General features: G+C 42.4%; 1 protein-coding gene across 1 annotated transcript in view; it reads left to right on the top strand.

Moving 5' to 3' along the window:
* Nucleotides 1-15,791, top strand: part of BNC2 (basonuclin zinc finger protein 2) — a 353,515-nt gene extending 337,724 nt beyond the window's left edge. Inside the window, exon 7 of the mRNA XM_075526344.1 lies at nucleotides 14,525-15,791. Coding sequence (XP_075382459.1) covers nucleotides 14,525-14,620 — 96 coding nt within the window. The 3' untranslated portion in view covers nucleotides 14,621-15,791. The remainder of the gene's footprint in view (nucleotides 1-14,524) is intronic.
* Nucleotides 15,792-17,514: the final 1,723 nt, after the last annotated feature.

Here is a 17,514-nt window from a genome sequence, read left to right as displayed (position 1 = left end):
AGTCCTACAGTCTCACTAAGTTAGTCACTTAAGTGTCTGCAAAAACTTCTTAAGAAGGACATTGCTCACACTTAGGTATGTCTGACAGATGAAGAAATTGAAGTGAACGGTCCTGTCAGACTCTAACTTAGTGTCCTAGCACAGGTCAGTCCCCCTTTTGCTTTTCAAAGCAGAGGCACACAGCTCATTAATCTCAGTGTTTGAGTAAGAACTTTCTCATGCTTTGAAACGGTGAGGGCATTGGCCAAATGTGTCTCCCAGCAACCTTTGCCTGGTAGTCTCGGACTGGGCCATAAGCATTTATCACCAGAGGATTCACCTTTGAATTCTTGTGGTTGGCTTTGTGGTCCATACTGACAAGAACAGGGTGTGGTGTGGGGAGATGTTTTGAAGTTCCATTTGCAGGGCAGAATACTTTCTTTTGTTAAGAAATCTTGTTTTTCTTCTAAGGGACAGTTGTAGCAGCTGGCATAATGGGAGCAAGATTTTTCTGGGGTAAATGCTTTTGGTTCAGCCTCAGCTCTTATGGTGCTAGTCATTTTCTACATACTGCACTTCTTATCAATAAAGAAAACAAACAGATGAAGAGATTTCTCACAATAGGATATTTTTGTGCATGGCACTGTACTCAGGGAGACAAAAAGGCAACATTACAAGCATATCTGAGTCAATGTGCTGGAATATGATTCATATTAATTCATTCTACAAAAGAAGAGCAAAGGACAACTCAACTTGTTAAGTGCTGCAAGGTGCTGAGCACTGGGGCTGTGATGCCTCAAAACGTGGGTATGTGCTGAACTTTAAGCGCATGTACAGTCCTGTTTATCTCAACGGGAATGGATAGCTGCTTGCAAATGAGCCCTTCAAAAAACAGGTTACCTGGACTGGAAACAGCTCAGTGTTTGACAAGAGTCAATAAGCCTTTTTGGTTGCCTCACGTTTCCTTATCAGCAAAATGGAGGCAACTGGACTCACTAGCCGAGTGTGGGGGTGGGGGTGGGGAAAGAAAGGAATGTGAAGGCCAATTAACTAGCATTCACTAAGCACTGTGAACTGTAAGTCTGAGGAAAGTGGTTGGTCGGTTGGTTGGTTGGCGGATAATACATACTGTCTGACAGATTTATTACTTTCCTAAGCTGTCACCAGGTCTATCCTTTTGCAGCCCTCCCAGCATGACCAAGAGACAGTTTTCTGCAAAACATTCAGCTCTAAATACAGGACTTCACCGTCCAATCCAGCTTCTTCCCAGATTTAATTTAGTCTCTGTGCTGAGAGCCATGAGCCATATAGATACAAGATGTCTGCCACAGGTCCACTAACTAAAGGCTTGAGTGTTTATTCAGTTTGCCTGCTTTTCATCAGTCTGACATAAACAGCCCAATAAGGAGCTGAATGCCTTTAATCTGTTACTTACTTGCAGTTGTTAGCTTCATGTCATTAATTTACATACTACCCCTTCCCTTCCCTTCCCTTCCCTTCCCTTCCCTTCCCTTCCCTTCCCTTCCCTTCCCTTCCCTTCCCTTCCCTTCCCTTCCCTTCCCTTCCCTTCCCTTCCCTTCCCTTCCCTTCCCTTCCCTTCCCTTCCCTTCCCTTCCCTTCCCTTCCCTTCCCTTCCCTTCTCTTCCCTTCCCTTCCCTTCCCTTCCCTTCCCTTCCCTTCCCTTCCCTTCCCTTCCCTTCTCCTTCTCCTTCTCCTTCTCCTTCTCTCTTTCTCACCTTCTGTATTATTTCTCTTTCTCTCTTTTCCTTTCTTTTTTTTGTCCTTTTTTTTCCTTTTCTTTTTTCCTTACTTTTCTTTGTTTTCTCCCAAAATGCTGCAAGCACTTGCAGCTCTTCTTAATTTTGGTGGGTGGGAAAAAGAGGGAGGAAGGGGAAAAAAATAAAGGTTAAGCAACTTTGTGGAAAGCCAACCTCTGTTGAGGCATGTGGTTATCCTCCCATGTTATTAAATGTCATAGATGTGTTAATGTAGTTCTGTGTGGAAGCCAAGCATAATTATAATCTTTTCATCTGTCATAACACATCTCTAATTTGCATGAATTCCCCTAAAACAATTTTTTTTCTAGCATAGGGTTTTCATACTCAGTGCAGAGATATTAGCAGGCACCCAGAAAGACTGCTTTTGGCAAAGCTCTGAGCTAACTGCCTGGGTGAGAGCCAGTTGAAGTGCACTGAGCCACTTGAAAACTTGCTGTCTGCTTGTTGACTCCCTGCAGGTTGACAGTATGACAGTAGATTAAGTGCTACTAATTTAATAAAGACACTCCTACAGTGATGTTGATATACCAACAATGAGCAAGGGGTGGTAAGAAGAGAGCAGGATAAAAAGTACATTAGTTTGCCTGAAGTAATACTGGAAAAAACCCCACCCTCTATTGATCTTATGCGAGGTGCAGTTATTTTTAAGTCACCTGACTCATGCTTACCCAATCCTTACCCGTATTCATCAGAGACAGTATAATGAACAGATATTGATTAACTGGGGTAGCTGGAGAGATTTCCCAACAGTGCTAGTTCACATTGATAGGTCTCCAATGGGAATACATGCAAGTGCAGCCCCGCAACATAACTTATTGTGTTCTAGGTCCTTCAATTGATTTTGTTTGAAGAAAAAATATACAGTAGCTCTCCCGTGACCTTTAGCTGAAGCCTCTCTGTAAAGAAGAACACAAAATGACAGTCAGAGAAAATAAGCATTGCTGCTTACAGTCCTGTCTGTCGTGGCAGAGCCAAGGTAGCTATGTGCTGCATGTATGCTGTGGTCTCCATAGGATCCCAGTGCCCAGCACAGCCCTGCTTTCAGGTGGCAACTTCTAGCCATTAGCCAAAAAAAGAAAAAAAAATCCTATTATAGCCTCTCTGTTGCTCCAGTGTTTCAGCTAGATTTCAATTCTCCCAGCAATACACTGCTGATCCTATGATAGCTGCTTCCAAGGTGAAGTGTTTCCCACAATGACCAACACAGAGTTTAGCAAAATATCCTGTGGAGGTAATGCCGTTGAACTGGTAATGCATCCCAGTGGAGTACTAGTCCCAAATGCTGGCTTGCCAAGAAGCTTGAAGCTTTCTGAGCATTTTGCCACATGGCAGTCTTCGAATGCCCCTTTTGGAGTTTACTGTACTGCTTGGGACTGCTTTCTCTTGGCAAGTTCTCCAGAGCAGTGTGCTGCTGGTGTGGGATCCACATCCCCATTTTTAGATCCATTCCTAAACACTGTAACAGTACCTAGGGAAAGTATCACCTACCAGTATGAAAGGTGGTGTCAAAAGCCATGCCAGTAGTAAGAAAAAAAGCCTAAAAGGAATTTACAAAGAAAAGCAAAATTGGCTACCCCAAAATGCATGTTTTAGAAGTCAGAAAGCTTAGGAACAATGTCAGACTTGCCAGAGGTCAAGCTGACTCAGACTTTGCAAAATTAAAGCAAATAGCAAAATCCTCTTTCACTGGGTAAATAAAGTGAGACCAAGCAACAACATGAAGATACTTTCTGATGAAGTACAGAGGCTTTCAAGATCAAACGTGATTCCAGGATTTATCAGATGAGTCATTTCCATAAGAGTCTGGACAGCAGCAGCGCTACTTCCCCAAACCCAATCGAGCCTTCCTTTAGAGCACTGCATATAGTTCAGTTGCCCACGGACGAGAAAGACAAATTCAAAGAAAGGCTGCCCCTGCTTGCAGAGAAGGAAATAGGCACTGTTATGATGGTAACTTAAGAGAGCTTGGTTTCCATGGCCAAGCAAATGAGAGCTGAAAGGGGGGCATGATTGTGCTACTGGAGTGGGGTGTAAACATTGGGGAAAAAGAAGAGCTATGTATGCTAACAAGAACAAATAGCTATATATAATTTTATGCTGGAAAGGACAAACAAGTTTAAGTGCCGGAGCAGAGAGATTCTGGATCAGCCCTCCAATATCGGCAGAAGAGGCCAAAATGAGAACTAGCTAGATGATAGAGACTGAATCAGTTTATAAGGAGATTTAAAATATGGTTATCTGCAAAAACAGGGGTTGGACTTCCTTTCCATCTTATTTTATCTATACCCAGTGGTGTTTAACTAAGTAAGCAGACTGTTACGAGGATAAGTTCAAGGCCCTTTGGTATTCCCATCTGTACCACAATACACAGTAAATGTGTTCATCTTGCCAACTCATTTTCTCATGTCTTAAAGAAATATCTATTCTTTTAGCATATCTGACTGTAATTTCTGCTTCTTACCAGCCCTTTCTTGGGCCAGTAAAAGTAGCCTTGCTACATAAAATTCTTTTTCTTTCTTTCCAAGATGGTGTTTTTATGCAGCTGCCCCACCTTCTTATCTTTGTCTTTTTTAATCATGCATTTTAAGATCACTTTAAGTTTTCCTGGTTAGAGCATTTGATTTAATTGTTCCAATATATTTTGATCCTCTGTAACAGAGTTTGAATTCTTTCCCTCTGTGCCAGGACGCACAGAGAAATCTGAAGTGCTACAATAATTATGAAACACACACTCTACATTGCAGAGAGTGGCATCACATTATTGGAATGTGTGAAGAAAAAAACTTGTAAGCAGTTGAGTGTGGAGGTTATCAGAGCTCTGGGCATGTACAGTATGAAGTGATTTGAAATTATTATGCCACTTAGAATTTTTTAGAGAGCTTCAGTCTTTCAAATTTAAGTGATATTAAAAATTCAAAACACTCTCATAATTTCACATTTTTGTGTCCTACAGTTCCAATTTTCCTTTTCCTTTTGTGTGTGTGTTCATTTCAAAATAAAGAATTTTGCAGCATCAAAATTATGTAAAATTTTAGAATTTTTAGAAATATATAAGGCAAAGGACTTACACAAAGACTGTACTCCTTTAGAAGTCCTGTCCTAAGTGCTTCACAGGAGGTGTCTTGCACTGGAATATACTTCAGATGGATATTCTCGTCTTCTCATTGGGGATGAATAATAATGACATACCTTTCTCAATGCTTTGGGAAAGGGGCTGGGAGGTATCAAATATGCAGGTTGTCTGGAATATCTTCTATGACTTGAGAAAGACTAACTTTGAAATTCGGATTAAAAAAATATTTTGTAGCTCCTGGATTATTTTACAAGATGTAAAACATTACAGTTGCTGTGTAAAATTTTCCATCGTATTCCCATGGCCTCTGGCATCTGTTCACATAACTTTACACTCACTGAGCTCTGTTTTGGCCCAGCTGTGTTCAACCCGGCCTGGTGAAGGAAGGCTCTAATCAGAGTCTGACATGCCTGGGAGCTGGTAGGAAACTGGACTCTATATCCTAGACCTGGTCTTGTAATTAAGATCAGAATAACAAAGGTCAAACCCTTGACATACTACAGCAGTCAGTGTCCAGTGATTCCAGTGATAAATGCTACATGAACGAAATGTAAACTGCAACTGGAGAATTTCATTATGGTATACATACACTGCATACTGGCTTACAAGAATTCAGGTCAAGAGGTGTACCATGTTTTAAGTTTCTCTACAAATCCACTAAATTCTATCCTGAAAACTTTGTGTTTTCCTTAAGCTGGCCACAGCCCAGAAAAAGCTTTGCAATTACTTTTTTCTTTTTTTCTGCGATGTCTAAGACCCTAAAGTAGACATTTCTAAAAGATGGTAAATTGCCAAAATATATGTGAACCTTGTGTTACTCTATTGCAAGCTCCCAGAGCTAAGCCATACAGAAAAGTCAGAGAAAGCTGTTAAGTCACAAAGAGTATGTCAGGGAATCAATTCTGAGAACATTTTAGAAATGAATAAGCTATAGCAAGAATTTGCATGATTACAAATGCCAGGCCATAAGAAAACAATGTCAACAAGCATGAGGGCTAGACTCACAGCCTCTGGATCAGTAAAAGTGTTAATTCACTGAGATCAAAGGGTCAACTATGTCTAATAAAACAAAAATAATGGGTGACTAAACAGCTTGCAAAATACAGTCATATGTCATGTTAAGGCAAGTTTTCAAGGAGGAATTTTTGGACACATTGAACACGTGCTTTTGGAATGGCTTTTTCTGTAAAACATAAGATGAGAAAACTTCTCATCTTAATTCAAAGTAACACATCAGAGCTGACTTGTGAAATAGCTTTAGTCAAGCCACTAAGTAATCACAATCCCAATATAATCAACTTCAGATCTTTCAGAAAACTGTTGTTGAAGGAGAAAAAAAAATCATACTCACATGTTATATTTTAAATCAGGAGACCTTTTAAAAAAACTGTTCAAAGAAAGCGTAACACGTAAATTCCTAGATGCAGTGTAGAGATTATTTTAAGCTACCATAACTTTCAAAGTAAGTAGGAGAGACAGAGAGCAGGAAGGCCTGAAAAAGTGGACTGCTGTTTTCTTTCTAGTCTAGTTTCCTAAGAAATGAGTGTTAGGCCATCTGACTGCATGCATATAGGTCTGCCTGCGTGCAACTTTTGCTTCTCTGTCCCCTCCCCAGTCATAGGAACGCATGGACCTATTTCAACCAAATTTGGCCAAAGACTAGAAACACCAAGACAGTAGGTGTAAGTAGTAAGGGACAGGAAAAGAAGGCGAGGTATTGACCCTGGGAATGGCTGCAGAGAGGGGAACAACTGCAGGAACCTCTTCCCTTGGTGCTGCTATCCAACGCAGGACCCACACCCTGGGGAAAACAGACTTTGAGCTAGTTCTCACAGAGCTATTTGCCTGATGGAAACCATGCTCTGGCTTACTGTGGCAAGAAAAGTGATTTTCCTGGGCTGTTTTTTTTGTTTCTGTGTTATGGCTCAGCCCTCTCCTTTGGAGAGGTGGTGTAGTGCAGCTAATTACTCGGCTGTAGTGAGGGTTTAGGCAGCTAGCTACAGATCTGGAAAGCCCTGGGAGCTCTGGGCACCATCAGTTCAGCACAGTGGATATCTGGGGCCAGCCACGTCAGTGCCATTCAAGTGATCTGGATCCGCACCCATTCCCCACCTTTCTCAAGAAGGAAGTGATAGCTGCTGAGGCAATCCTGGCCCAGCAGCTAAAGCGGTAGCTATGGAAAATGTTTTGATCCCTGTTATCATCCAAAAGGGGAGGACAGCGCTCTGCACTCACCCCCCAGAGCTGCTGCCACGAGCTGGGGCAAGCAGGGGGCAGAGCGGAGAGGGGTGCCCACCTCTCCTGCCAGCCACCTCACTGCAAAACCCACAGCTGCCCGGGCGAAACTGGGCCGCCAAAATCCTGCTCTGCTGAGCTGTGGTGGAGGAGCACATTTGCCGTCCACCAAGCCTGACCCTTTCGGCGATTGCCAACTCGCAGCTCGCCGAGCACAGCATGCTGCTGCAGCCTGCGGATGACAGGCCGCCATCAGGAAAGACCAGCAGTTTCCCAGCGCTGGATGACAGCAATTGCTGCTAATGCTCCCCCAGAGGTTTTGTTGTTACTGGGTTGGGTTTCTTTTCCACTCATTATTGGGTCCATTATTGACACTGCTTGCTCTTACTGAAGCTGTAAGGCCAGACTTTTGCACAGAGACCAGGGCCCATGAAGGAGGGCTAACCAGTAACCAGAAAACCAGCAAAAAGCTTGTCCCCTTTCCTCATCATCCCTATATGGCATTGCAGCAGCGGGCTACTTGTTTATTATTACATCCCTGTGCAAGCCGCGTGGTCTCAGCAACCATTTCAAGAGTCAAGGCCCGTATGCTAAGTCATTAAAGCCAAACATATTTTAATCCATAATTGTGCAAGATTTATTTAATTTAGGTTTTTTATTTATAGTTCGATTGGGATTGTAATGTATTTTCAGCTCCCCATACTGAGATTTGTCAATTTTTACTGCATCTTTTAATTGTGTTCTTCCAGTCCGAGCACTAGCAGTTTTCCAAAGCAGGCTGCTTGCAAAATGTCTTTTGCTTCAGTGAGGTGCTGGAGAAAAAGAAATTTATTTGCAGCTTTTACCTGAACTACTTGAGAAAATAGCTTATTCTTTCACTGATGGGAAGGTAATGGGTACACGCTCCATACACGGCATTGCTGAGGCTGGCCCTGCTGAACCATGACTGCAGCAACCGTTGTATCCTCTTCTTTAAAAAGAAGGTTGCTTTTCTCAGCCCAGCTCTGCCACAGCAGTTTAGCCCTCCGTTGGCCCTGTCTCTGGCCCAGATGTCTCTCTCTCAGCTGCTCTTGGTTGTAGCTCTGCCCCTCTTCCCCCTTCCCCGAGCTCACCCTCAGCAGGAACCTGGGCAGGGGCGCGTGGCGTGGAGGGACACACGAGTCCGACACCTCAGCTCCCCTTGCCGTACACCTGCCTCTGGTCTCCTTGACCATCTGTGCCGCACCAGCCCTCCTGTGCTCAGCCCCTCAAGCTTCAGCCTCCCTCGGGCCCTCAGGGCTTGGTGGGCTCCCCAGCAAGCACGGTGCTGCCTTTCCTTTTGAACCAGGCAGGGCGCAAGGAGGCCTCGCTCCTGGCCCTGTTCCCATCACCACAGGCAGAGGGGTGGCAAAGCCCCAGCTTAAAACTCTTGGGAGCTTTGCCGGCGTGCTCGGTGCCAGCGGGACAGCAAGGCTCAAGTTTGGTCTGCAGTGATGGGGAAACATCATGGTAATGCTGATTAAGCAAAAGATGCCATGGGAAAAAAAAAAAAATTAAAATGTGATGGTGACCACCACAGGAGCAATGCGTCATTAAACGTTAGTGTGCAGCCTGTGTGTGAGGCAGGGAGCTCTGAGGGACTGACCGGCTCGGCAGCTTCGCCATGCGTATCCAGTAGTTCAGAAAGTAATGGAGTGAACATCCTTTCCTCATAACTTTTAATAAGACAGCTCATCAGCTGCGTTCACTGCATCCAGAGCAGGAAACTTGACGAGGTGCTTTGTACCAGGAAAGCACATCCAGTAGGCTCAGTGTCAGGTCCCAATAAAGGCAGCTGTGAAGTATTATACAGATTTACCTTCTGTGTAGTTAAGAGGGCAAGCTGGGAATTCCAAGGGACAGAAAAAGCCACCCCAACTGAATAGCTGTCAAAGTGATAATCCTTTTAAAAGAATATGTTTGCTGTGTGCTGCTTATTTATACAGAGCCTGTGCGCCTGGTGAAACTTTTCAGTCCTCGTGAATTCAAAGGGGTAAAGTTTCCGTTAACACAAATGAGGATGTTATATACCAAGATCCTGGGGCTCTGAGAGTAGAATATTCCCTTGAATAACTATAAGTGGCGGACTCTTAATAGAAATTGACTCTTTTTTTACTTTAATAAACCATTTAAATTAACGTTACACTATTAATATTCTGCAGCAGGATTCCCATAAAAAAAACCAAACCAACTTTGTGTTCAGAATCTAGATTGGTTAAAAAACCCTTGCTTTTCTTCATGCAGCAACAAAAAAGACAATCACAAAACACGCAGATGCTGGACTGTTTTTTCCCACATTAAGTTTTTTTGCTGGGCTTATTTTCAACAGCCAATGTTACTGGAAACTTGGCAGTGAACTCTGCCACTGAGGAACATGGTCAGTATTGATGTGCTCTTGACACTGACTCCTGGGGACGAAGAACTTGTCTGTGCACACTGCTGCAGGCCTCCACTTTGACTGAAGCCCATAGTTACTATTCTAGTATTAAAACCCCAGAAAGTTCCTCCCCCGTGATGAAATCAGTAGAGAGCGTGTGCCCCTCTGTGTGTGCCTAAGAGGGAGAAAATGAGATGAAATTTGGCAGGGTGACTGCCCACTGCCTGTGACTGTGTTGAGTGACCTGGTAATCCTGTGCTGAGAGTGAAGGTCTACCACTGCCCAGGAGGAGATCACCAGCTTTTTCAGGCTTCTGTGCATAAGTACCGCAGACTGGTCTGTGAGCATTGAGTCTTTCCTGGCAATGGCAGAAAAGCCTGAATCAAACTTTCTGTTCCTTTCCTCATGTCTAGTCTGTGAAGGCCCTTGTGGGATTTGGCCCTTTAATTTCCTCTGATTCTGTTGTTAATTTGAATAAACACTTAACCTGTTTCAAGATTTATTTTTTTTTTTAATGAGCATTTCCCAGCTATTTCATTCTAACAAAGTGGGATGGGAGTAGTTAACATGTCCATTTTCCCATTCACAAACAAGTTGCTTGCCTCCAAGATGCAATTATTTTCTTCTACCTGTTTAGGAAATAACACTGCTGAAGTATCTCTGATGTAGGTGGTATGTTGCCTGCAAAAAAATGGCTGAGGCATGGGCCTATTAGCCTGCCCATGCTGCACTAACGATTTCGCTAATGCTTTACCCTCACATGATTGAACAGGGTTTCCCTCAGATGACTGGACAAATGAGAACAGATGATCAGCAGAGTTCATAAAAGTGAAATATCTGATAGCTGCACCCCTGTTGCTCTTGTGTTGTGGGTGAATCTGCATGCAGGGGGTGAGGAGAAAGAGAAAGGGAGATGATTGTAAAACATCTCTGTAATTACCACATAGATAAAGCTCTGCATCAGTGAGAAACTTGTTTTAAGATGTGTACATTGCCACAGACAAGACTGCCACAGCCTGCTTTCACTTACGCTGATAGAAATCTGGAACAATCCTATTTTCAGCCAAGTGACTCCAATTTGTACAAGCAGAAGTGAGAGCTGAATCTGTCCCTTCAGTAAAAAAAGAGAGGGTGAGAAAACAGAATGCAGCCTAGTCAGACAAAGGGCATGAGTCCCTGTATTCAGGTCCCTAAACTATTCTGATTTCCTAGTGCAGACGGCTTCCCTTCCACACTGTGGAGTGCCCTATAGAGGCTCTTTTCAGCTTCTTAGCAAAATGTGGGCAGTGTTTGCAGAGTCGGGTCTTTATTATTCTTTTAACCTGAATGATTATTTCACTTTTACCAGCTTATCCTGCACTGCTAACAAAACAAGAAGCAATAAATCTTCGTCAAGGCTTCTTGGTGTGGGGTGAATAAGCAGCGCTGATGCTGATTCCTTAAAAAAACTCATTTCTTGTAACGTGAGCCCTGCTGAAGATGGTCATGTCAACTGATTAGACTTTTTACTTGGCCATATTGATTCTGTTCTACACCGATGCGGCCCATAATGCTGGCTAATGTTATTGACGAGCCATCAGTCCTGCAGAGACGTGTGGGGCTTGCAGCTCTCTCCGAACCACAAAATACTATCCATGGACAATGATGGAGAGGAAGAGGAAGATGCAAGCAAAGCACTCAGGCTGGTTTCATTCGGCCTGTAATACATTAATGAAAGACATACACTCTGTGGGAAGAGACAGATGTGCCTCTCCAGAAGCCATTTATTTATAAAATAATTATGAATGCACGGTCGAGTCATGGATTTTCATTACAGTGCTCATGTCTAACACTCTTTCTTTGTTCACGTTTTGCTCTAAATGAAATATAAAAGGAGAGTGATAGCAGCAGAGGCCTGAGAGAGATTACTCTCTCCTTCCCTTTACTACCTTTTGTTAAGCCTCAAGGACAGGTGCTGTCTGGCTTTGTCAAAGTAATGCAAAGCTGCTTCTGGAAGGCACGCTTCAGTCGCAACCGGAGAGGCGGCCTCTACAGAAGTGCGGTAGAAGGCAGCGTCCCAGCTCACTAAATGCTGGAACTTGTTTGAACAATGCAAGAGCATTGATACCAGCTGCTGCATGGAGAGGAGTGAGTTTGATCTTGTGGACTGCTGAGCACAAGGTCTAAACTACTTAAATCTCCATTTCATTTCCTTTTTGTTTCCTTTTCTATTCTCTCTTTTACGCTCTGCCTTCTTGAAAGCCTAGGGTAGAGGCTTTGAAAGTTAGTCTGCCTTTTTCTGTCTCAAAATGAGAAAAGCAGAATAGAGCTATGACCTAGTCATTCAATGACTTCTGATTCTTGAAGAGGAAGAAGACTGGGAAACTAGTAAGGAAGTCAATTATTGTATCACACCATTCAATTTCTGGAATAATAGCTCCATTGTAAGCTGTACTATAGTAATAGCGAGATAGGTAAACATTAAGAACTTACAGCCAAGAGTTTGCTTTGTGTGCCTTTCAGAATAAAGCCATAGGGTCAGACCATAGAAAACATATGACAAGAGGATTTTCTGCTGGAAATTTTAGTGTAAATTCAAGTCTAGTCCTGCCTCTTTACGGTCTTCCATCCGCTTTTCAAGACATATATACTGTATAGGTTGTTTAAAAAGACCCATTTCCTTCTTTAGGCTGACTGGATTTTAAAGTACAAATATTACTGGGGTTACAATATGTCTATGGAAAAGCATGCCACTTAGTGTGCTCCTGCAAGTTCATAAAAGAAAATGTCAAATACACTAACAGCCCTTCTAGTGGCCGTCAAGAATTAGCACCACTGATTCCAGGACAGGAAACTGTATGTTTGCAAGATAGGAAAAGTGCTATGTAAGAGTAAGATATTAATATTATTACTGGCAATCTACTGAGCAAGTGACAGAAGAGTTCAGGCACAGTATGCTGACCTGCTGGACATGTCATACATGCGCCAAAGGTAATGCCTGTAACAGGAAATTAACAATAGGAACAGACAAAAAGCAAAGGAGCTGAGGTAACTTAGTCCTTTTTTAAAAACAACAGCTCACAATTAGTCTTGAGTGAAAGGACAAAACCACACTGGGTGTAAGGTTACATTAGAAACGCGATAGTCCATCCTCAGTGAAAGGTTTCCAAACCCATGCCTGCTTACAATTTCTATGAGAGACCAGGCTGGGGAGGTGGGTGAATTCACAGGGCTTGGTAATGTGATAAAAGACTTGCAGAATTTTTTTTGCAAAGTTCAAAAAATGGATGAATTTTGCAGAGCGCAGCTGCAGTGATCTATATATATTATTACAAACAAGATAATAGTGTTCATAAGCAGAGATGAAAGTGAACAGGAGCTGGCAAAATAAATGTTAGCTGAAACTGAATCCCACTAACCTCCTGTGGAACATTTGTGATATTAACCCCCTGCACACCCGCAGCAGAGCATTCACAGAGGGAGGCTGAGCACAAAGCTTGGTGATGTTTAATTTTAATTTAACACAGCTTATCCAGGAGAGACCATACAGCTCTGTGGCATGACTGAAAGGCTATTGAAGAGAATGCGAGTGCATGTGTGTGTGTGCATGCATGTGCAACTGCAGCCAAAACGAGATGTCAAAGCAAAGTGGTCTGGTTTTAGGTTTATGATAAAAAAATTGGTTACACTCTGGGCCACATTTTCTTGGTGTAAATTCAGAGAAAACTCTTTTCATAGCACTGGGTTGGTTCTGTGCTTAGAGATCAGAATTTGGCTCTTTTTCATGCTCTTCCATGGCCTTTTCTTTTTGCGTATGGCTATGGCCTTCCCTTTGAACATTACAGTTCCCAAGACATTAAAAATTGTTTTTAAACCTTTTAAAAAAAAAACAAAAACAAAAACAAAACCAACCAAACAACAAAACCCCCCTCACTCAAATGCTACTATATTTAGCATTTCATATTGTTTCCATTCGATTGTTTTAGGGCTGTAGCCACCCATACATTGGCCAATGGAATTGACCTCAGAAAAATCAAGTCTGTGGCATCCAGACAGATAATTTTGGAAGCAGTGTGCTGTCCTCTTCTAGGAGACTAACAGTAGCCTGAATCAGCCCATTCAGTAATCATCTTGGGTTTACAGCTAAAATGAGCTAAATCTTGACCCTACTGAAGCCAATGGAAATGCACTGGTGCCAGGATTTCACTGTATAACTGTCAAACATTCTGACTGAAGCATATTCCCTATTAATTTAACCAATCCTAGGCATCACTGAAGCCTAATTTCTTGTGAATCTCTGAGGTAATTAAATTATTCTCTTTTGACCCTCAAGAGTATTTCGTTTGGAAGCTCAAGAGATTAAAAAGTAGTCTATTCTTATGCAAACATAAGTAAATCCAGCACACAGATTCTTTAATTTCTTCAGCTGCCCTTTACAGTTCCCCTTTGTGACAAACCGGTGATTTTTGACATGAGAGAGCTTAGAAGTAAAGAGTAAGTAGACACCATTCGCTGAGAAAATGGTCTTACATGCAGAGTTTGAATGTGAGCTTCCTTTCTTTAAGCATAAGTTTCTCTTCACCTTTCAGAAAGCAGGAAAAGAATACAGCCTATTTCACAACTGACTATCAGCACCATATATACAGTGTGCAGTATACAATTCCATCAGCAGTAGATGGGAAAACTCAATTTACTAATTTGGTTTGGCAGATCCTAGCAAGGGAGGTGTAAACATGGATTCCCATCTGAGTAACTGCACTGAAGTCTGTGGTATTCCTCACTTTCTGCTCTGTCATACCCAGATTTCAGAAGAAGAGGACAGCATTTCTAGCTCTGGAGAAGCTGGCTGGTATTTGCTAGAGTGAGAACCACAAATATATACAAATACTAAATATTCTGTTCCTGTGAGTTTTCTGCTGTTACTTAAATGTCCTTATTTTCTTTCACCCATGGGCGTAGTGCATCCCAAACTTAGCTCCGTTGTCATCATGGTAGTCGTACTCCACATGATTTCACTGCCTGTGTGTAAAATTAATAACATGTCAAGCTTTTTTTTTCTCATTCTTGTTCTAACTTTTCTTATAGGTTCCCTTGGGACTGAAGAGACGTCCACCCTTCCTCCCTTGTTCTGTGATTTGGGGAAATTGCTGCTCACCAGCATTAGCCCAAGTAAAATCTTGACGGTGGAAGAAAAGGAACTGTCCTTAAGAGCAGTACATTCCCTGGACTGGTGACTCAGAGACTTCTCATTATTTGTGCAAAGCTCATGTGATGCAAATGTGTCTATAAACATAGTTCACTGTCATTAGTTGTCCACTTCTGGCTGTTTCTCTTCGCCCCATACGTACCCAGTGAATAATCCTCAGTGTAGTAGCATATTTCAGCTCAGGGAATCTTCAGCACTCTTATGCCAGCATGTTGTATAGTATCACATGGGTTACTATTTATGTACCTTTCACCTTCTGCCCTGTAGGAGTGAGTCTGAAACAGCAGAGTCCTGTGCTGATGTAGAGTAGCATCTTTCGCTGATGCTACTCACAAGAGCATCGTTAGTGGACTTTTTGTTGGGGGCGGGGGGAAACAGGACAAAAGAAGTCACAGGCTGAAAACAACAATAAAATATTCTCGTTATGTTGCAATGGTGCAGATGGTTCAATTTCTAGCATGTGGCAATAGAGGAAGAACTCCTGGGCACTCCCTTCAGAACCTAAATCAAGGATATTTTAATTTGCAGTCCCTGCTTCTTTTTCCACAATGAGACACAGGACAATAAGAGGGAACATATTTCTCTTGCAAGTTAACTCAACGTGCAATATGCAGAAGATTACTCAGGCTCACTCAGTGCTAGCAATCCACAGTTTATTGATCTCACCCTATCACTGCTTACATTTTTTATTCTTTAATTTTCTTTCCTTATTTGCTCATTAGTTCAAGAGATGGAGGGAAGGGGGAGGGAGTGTTAGAAGATGTCATCGTTTTTAGGTTGCATTGGAAGAGGAAAATCATGCAGAGGCATTGTCAAATAGCAATCCCTGAGTAGGCACCAACTGTCCAACTTGTTCTAGATGATTTGGCCCAGTCCACACAGCACACTAGGATCTGGCCAGCCTTGCAGCCCTCTGCTGAGTTACTTTTGTAGTCAGTGGCTTCTTGTCTTGCCTGTGTGTTTCTTGCTGTGGACGTATCATTCCTGCACCTTAGACAGGCATAGCCAAGTTACCAAAGAGGTACTTGAGAGACAATCCCTGTTGAGTAACTAAGAACTGGGTCCTTCTTCTTCCCTGTCAGCAAGACAATTGCCATTGCATCTCTTTTCGACTTACAATATCTGTAAATAGCACACAGCAAAAGCTTCTGAGGAGTTAACAGATGTGTAATTGTTCAGAGATTAGTGGTTAACAATAAAAACCAGATATTTTTTTCCTTGTGCTGTTAAAAGGAACTAACAAGGGTGGTGACTGTGATAATTAAAGTAGCCTTATCCAGGGCAGGGGTTTGCAGCAGTGTCTTTTTCAGAGATTTGTGCAATTCCTCTTTTTTACCCTGTTTCAAACCTCCTCACCTTCTGAATATTGTTACCGCATGTTTTTTGAGTCTGCAGAGCTTGGCTGAGAGTAGCGCTGGGAAATTTGTTCAGAATGAACAACTGATTTCCAACATAATAAGTAAATGAACACAAATTTAACTTCATGGCATTCAATATTAACTACTTTCTAATGCTGAAATAATGGCCTGCAGCCATCTCTGCAGTGTGCAGAGAATGGTTAGTCAGCAGCTAAGCACAACTTTCTTTAACCACTATGCTATCAAAGGGAAAGTGGGCAAAGATTGGGAATTTTAATGAACAAATGGCATTCCTACAGTTTGCAGTTCAAAGATAAGTAAATAATGAATAGCTTGAATGCAAATTACCCCTAATTAACTTTGCTAAGTCTGTTTTTAATAAGGATAGATATGAAAGAATCACTAGGACTATCATATAATACACATACCACAAACATTGAAGCAGTGATTTTTTTCAGAGGGTGGTAAGTGGAAGGAATGAGAGTTTTTCAGTGTCTTGGATAGCAGCGTCTAAGTGGTTTGAGAAACAAAGCATTAGTGCCTGCTGAATTCAGGAAGCAGACGTGTCCGTGACAGCAGCACATGCAACATCATACAGATGCCACCCCCTCACCCCCCCTAAAAAAAAGGAGGGGAGAGAGGGTGCTGAACTCAGGAAGAGAGGCTGCACCTCACACAGAAAAGATTGCACTAAGTCCCCAGTCCGCAGGATTTAGGACAGCGGAGCCCACACCGGAGGCAGAATTAGGAGAAAGCCCAGTAGATCCCAGCACAAGCTAAAGGCCTGCCTTCTGTATCTCCATCAACTTCAGTGAACGTTGGGTGTGCGAGAATGCAGATAAAGCCCTGAAGGCACGACTCAATACAAACAAAATAATTTGAGGAAGAACACCCACAGAGCGGGGAGTAGTCCAGCACCTGGCATGCCTCACAGAAAGGTGGGTTTTCAGAAGTTTTCTGAAGCAGGGGAAGGGTGTATATGCAAACATATTAACAGGACAGCATGAAAGAGAATAGCTCGAATCTAAGTAGATTACATCTGTGCTAGAAATCAAATTAATATTGTATCTCTACAGACTGTATTTGCTGAGAAATGGGCAGTAAGCCCCTGCATTTTTAGGGTACTGGTGCACACACTGGGCTTCAGCTATTCTTCCTCATTTTAATGAGAGCATCAATATACCGGCATAGGAAAACAGTCCAGACTAGAAGTACTTTGGAGTAGGGAGTCAGGCGTTTGTCTGCACTCTACAGCCCCAGGAGCACAGATGGTTCTGAGTGTTACACAAGTCTGATCTCCACTGTTCTTTATTCAGGAATTTCCACTTGAACTCTGAGCATAAGGCAAGTATGTTTGTAGAGAATTGTGATTATGTACAGCTCTGCATGAGTGCTAGCTATGAATCTGATGATTACTATTGTATTTATGATGTGCACTAATGACAAATATAATCCATTAAAATGTATGTTTCACAATGAAATTGCGAATCAAAAATAAATACACAATATGG

Source organism: Mycteria americana, chromosome Z (assembly GCF_035582795.1).
Source record: "Mycteria americana isolate JAX WOST 10 ecotype Jacksonville Zoo and Gardens chromosome Z, USCA_MyAme_1.0, whole genome shotgun sequence".
In the NCBI taxonomy this organism is placed as follows: Eukaryota; Metazoa; Chordata; class Aves; order Ciconiiformes; family Ciconiidae; genus Mycteria; species Mycteria americana.
This window is presented reverse-complemented; position numbering and strand designations above follow the sequence as displayed.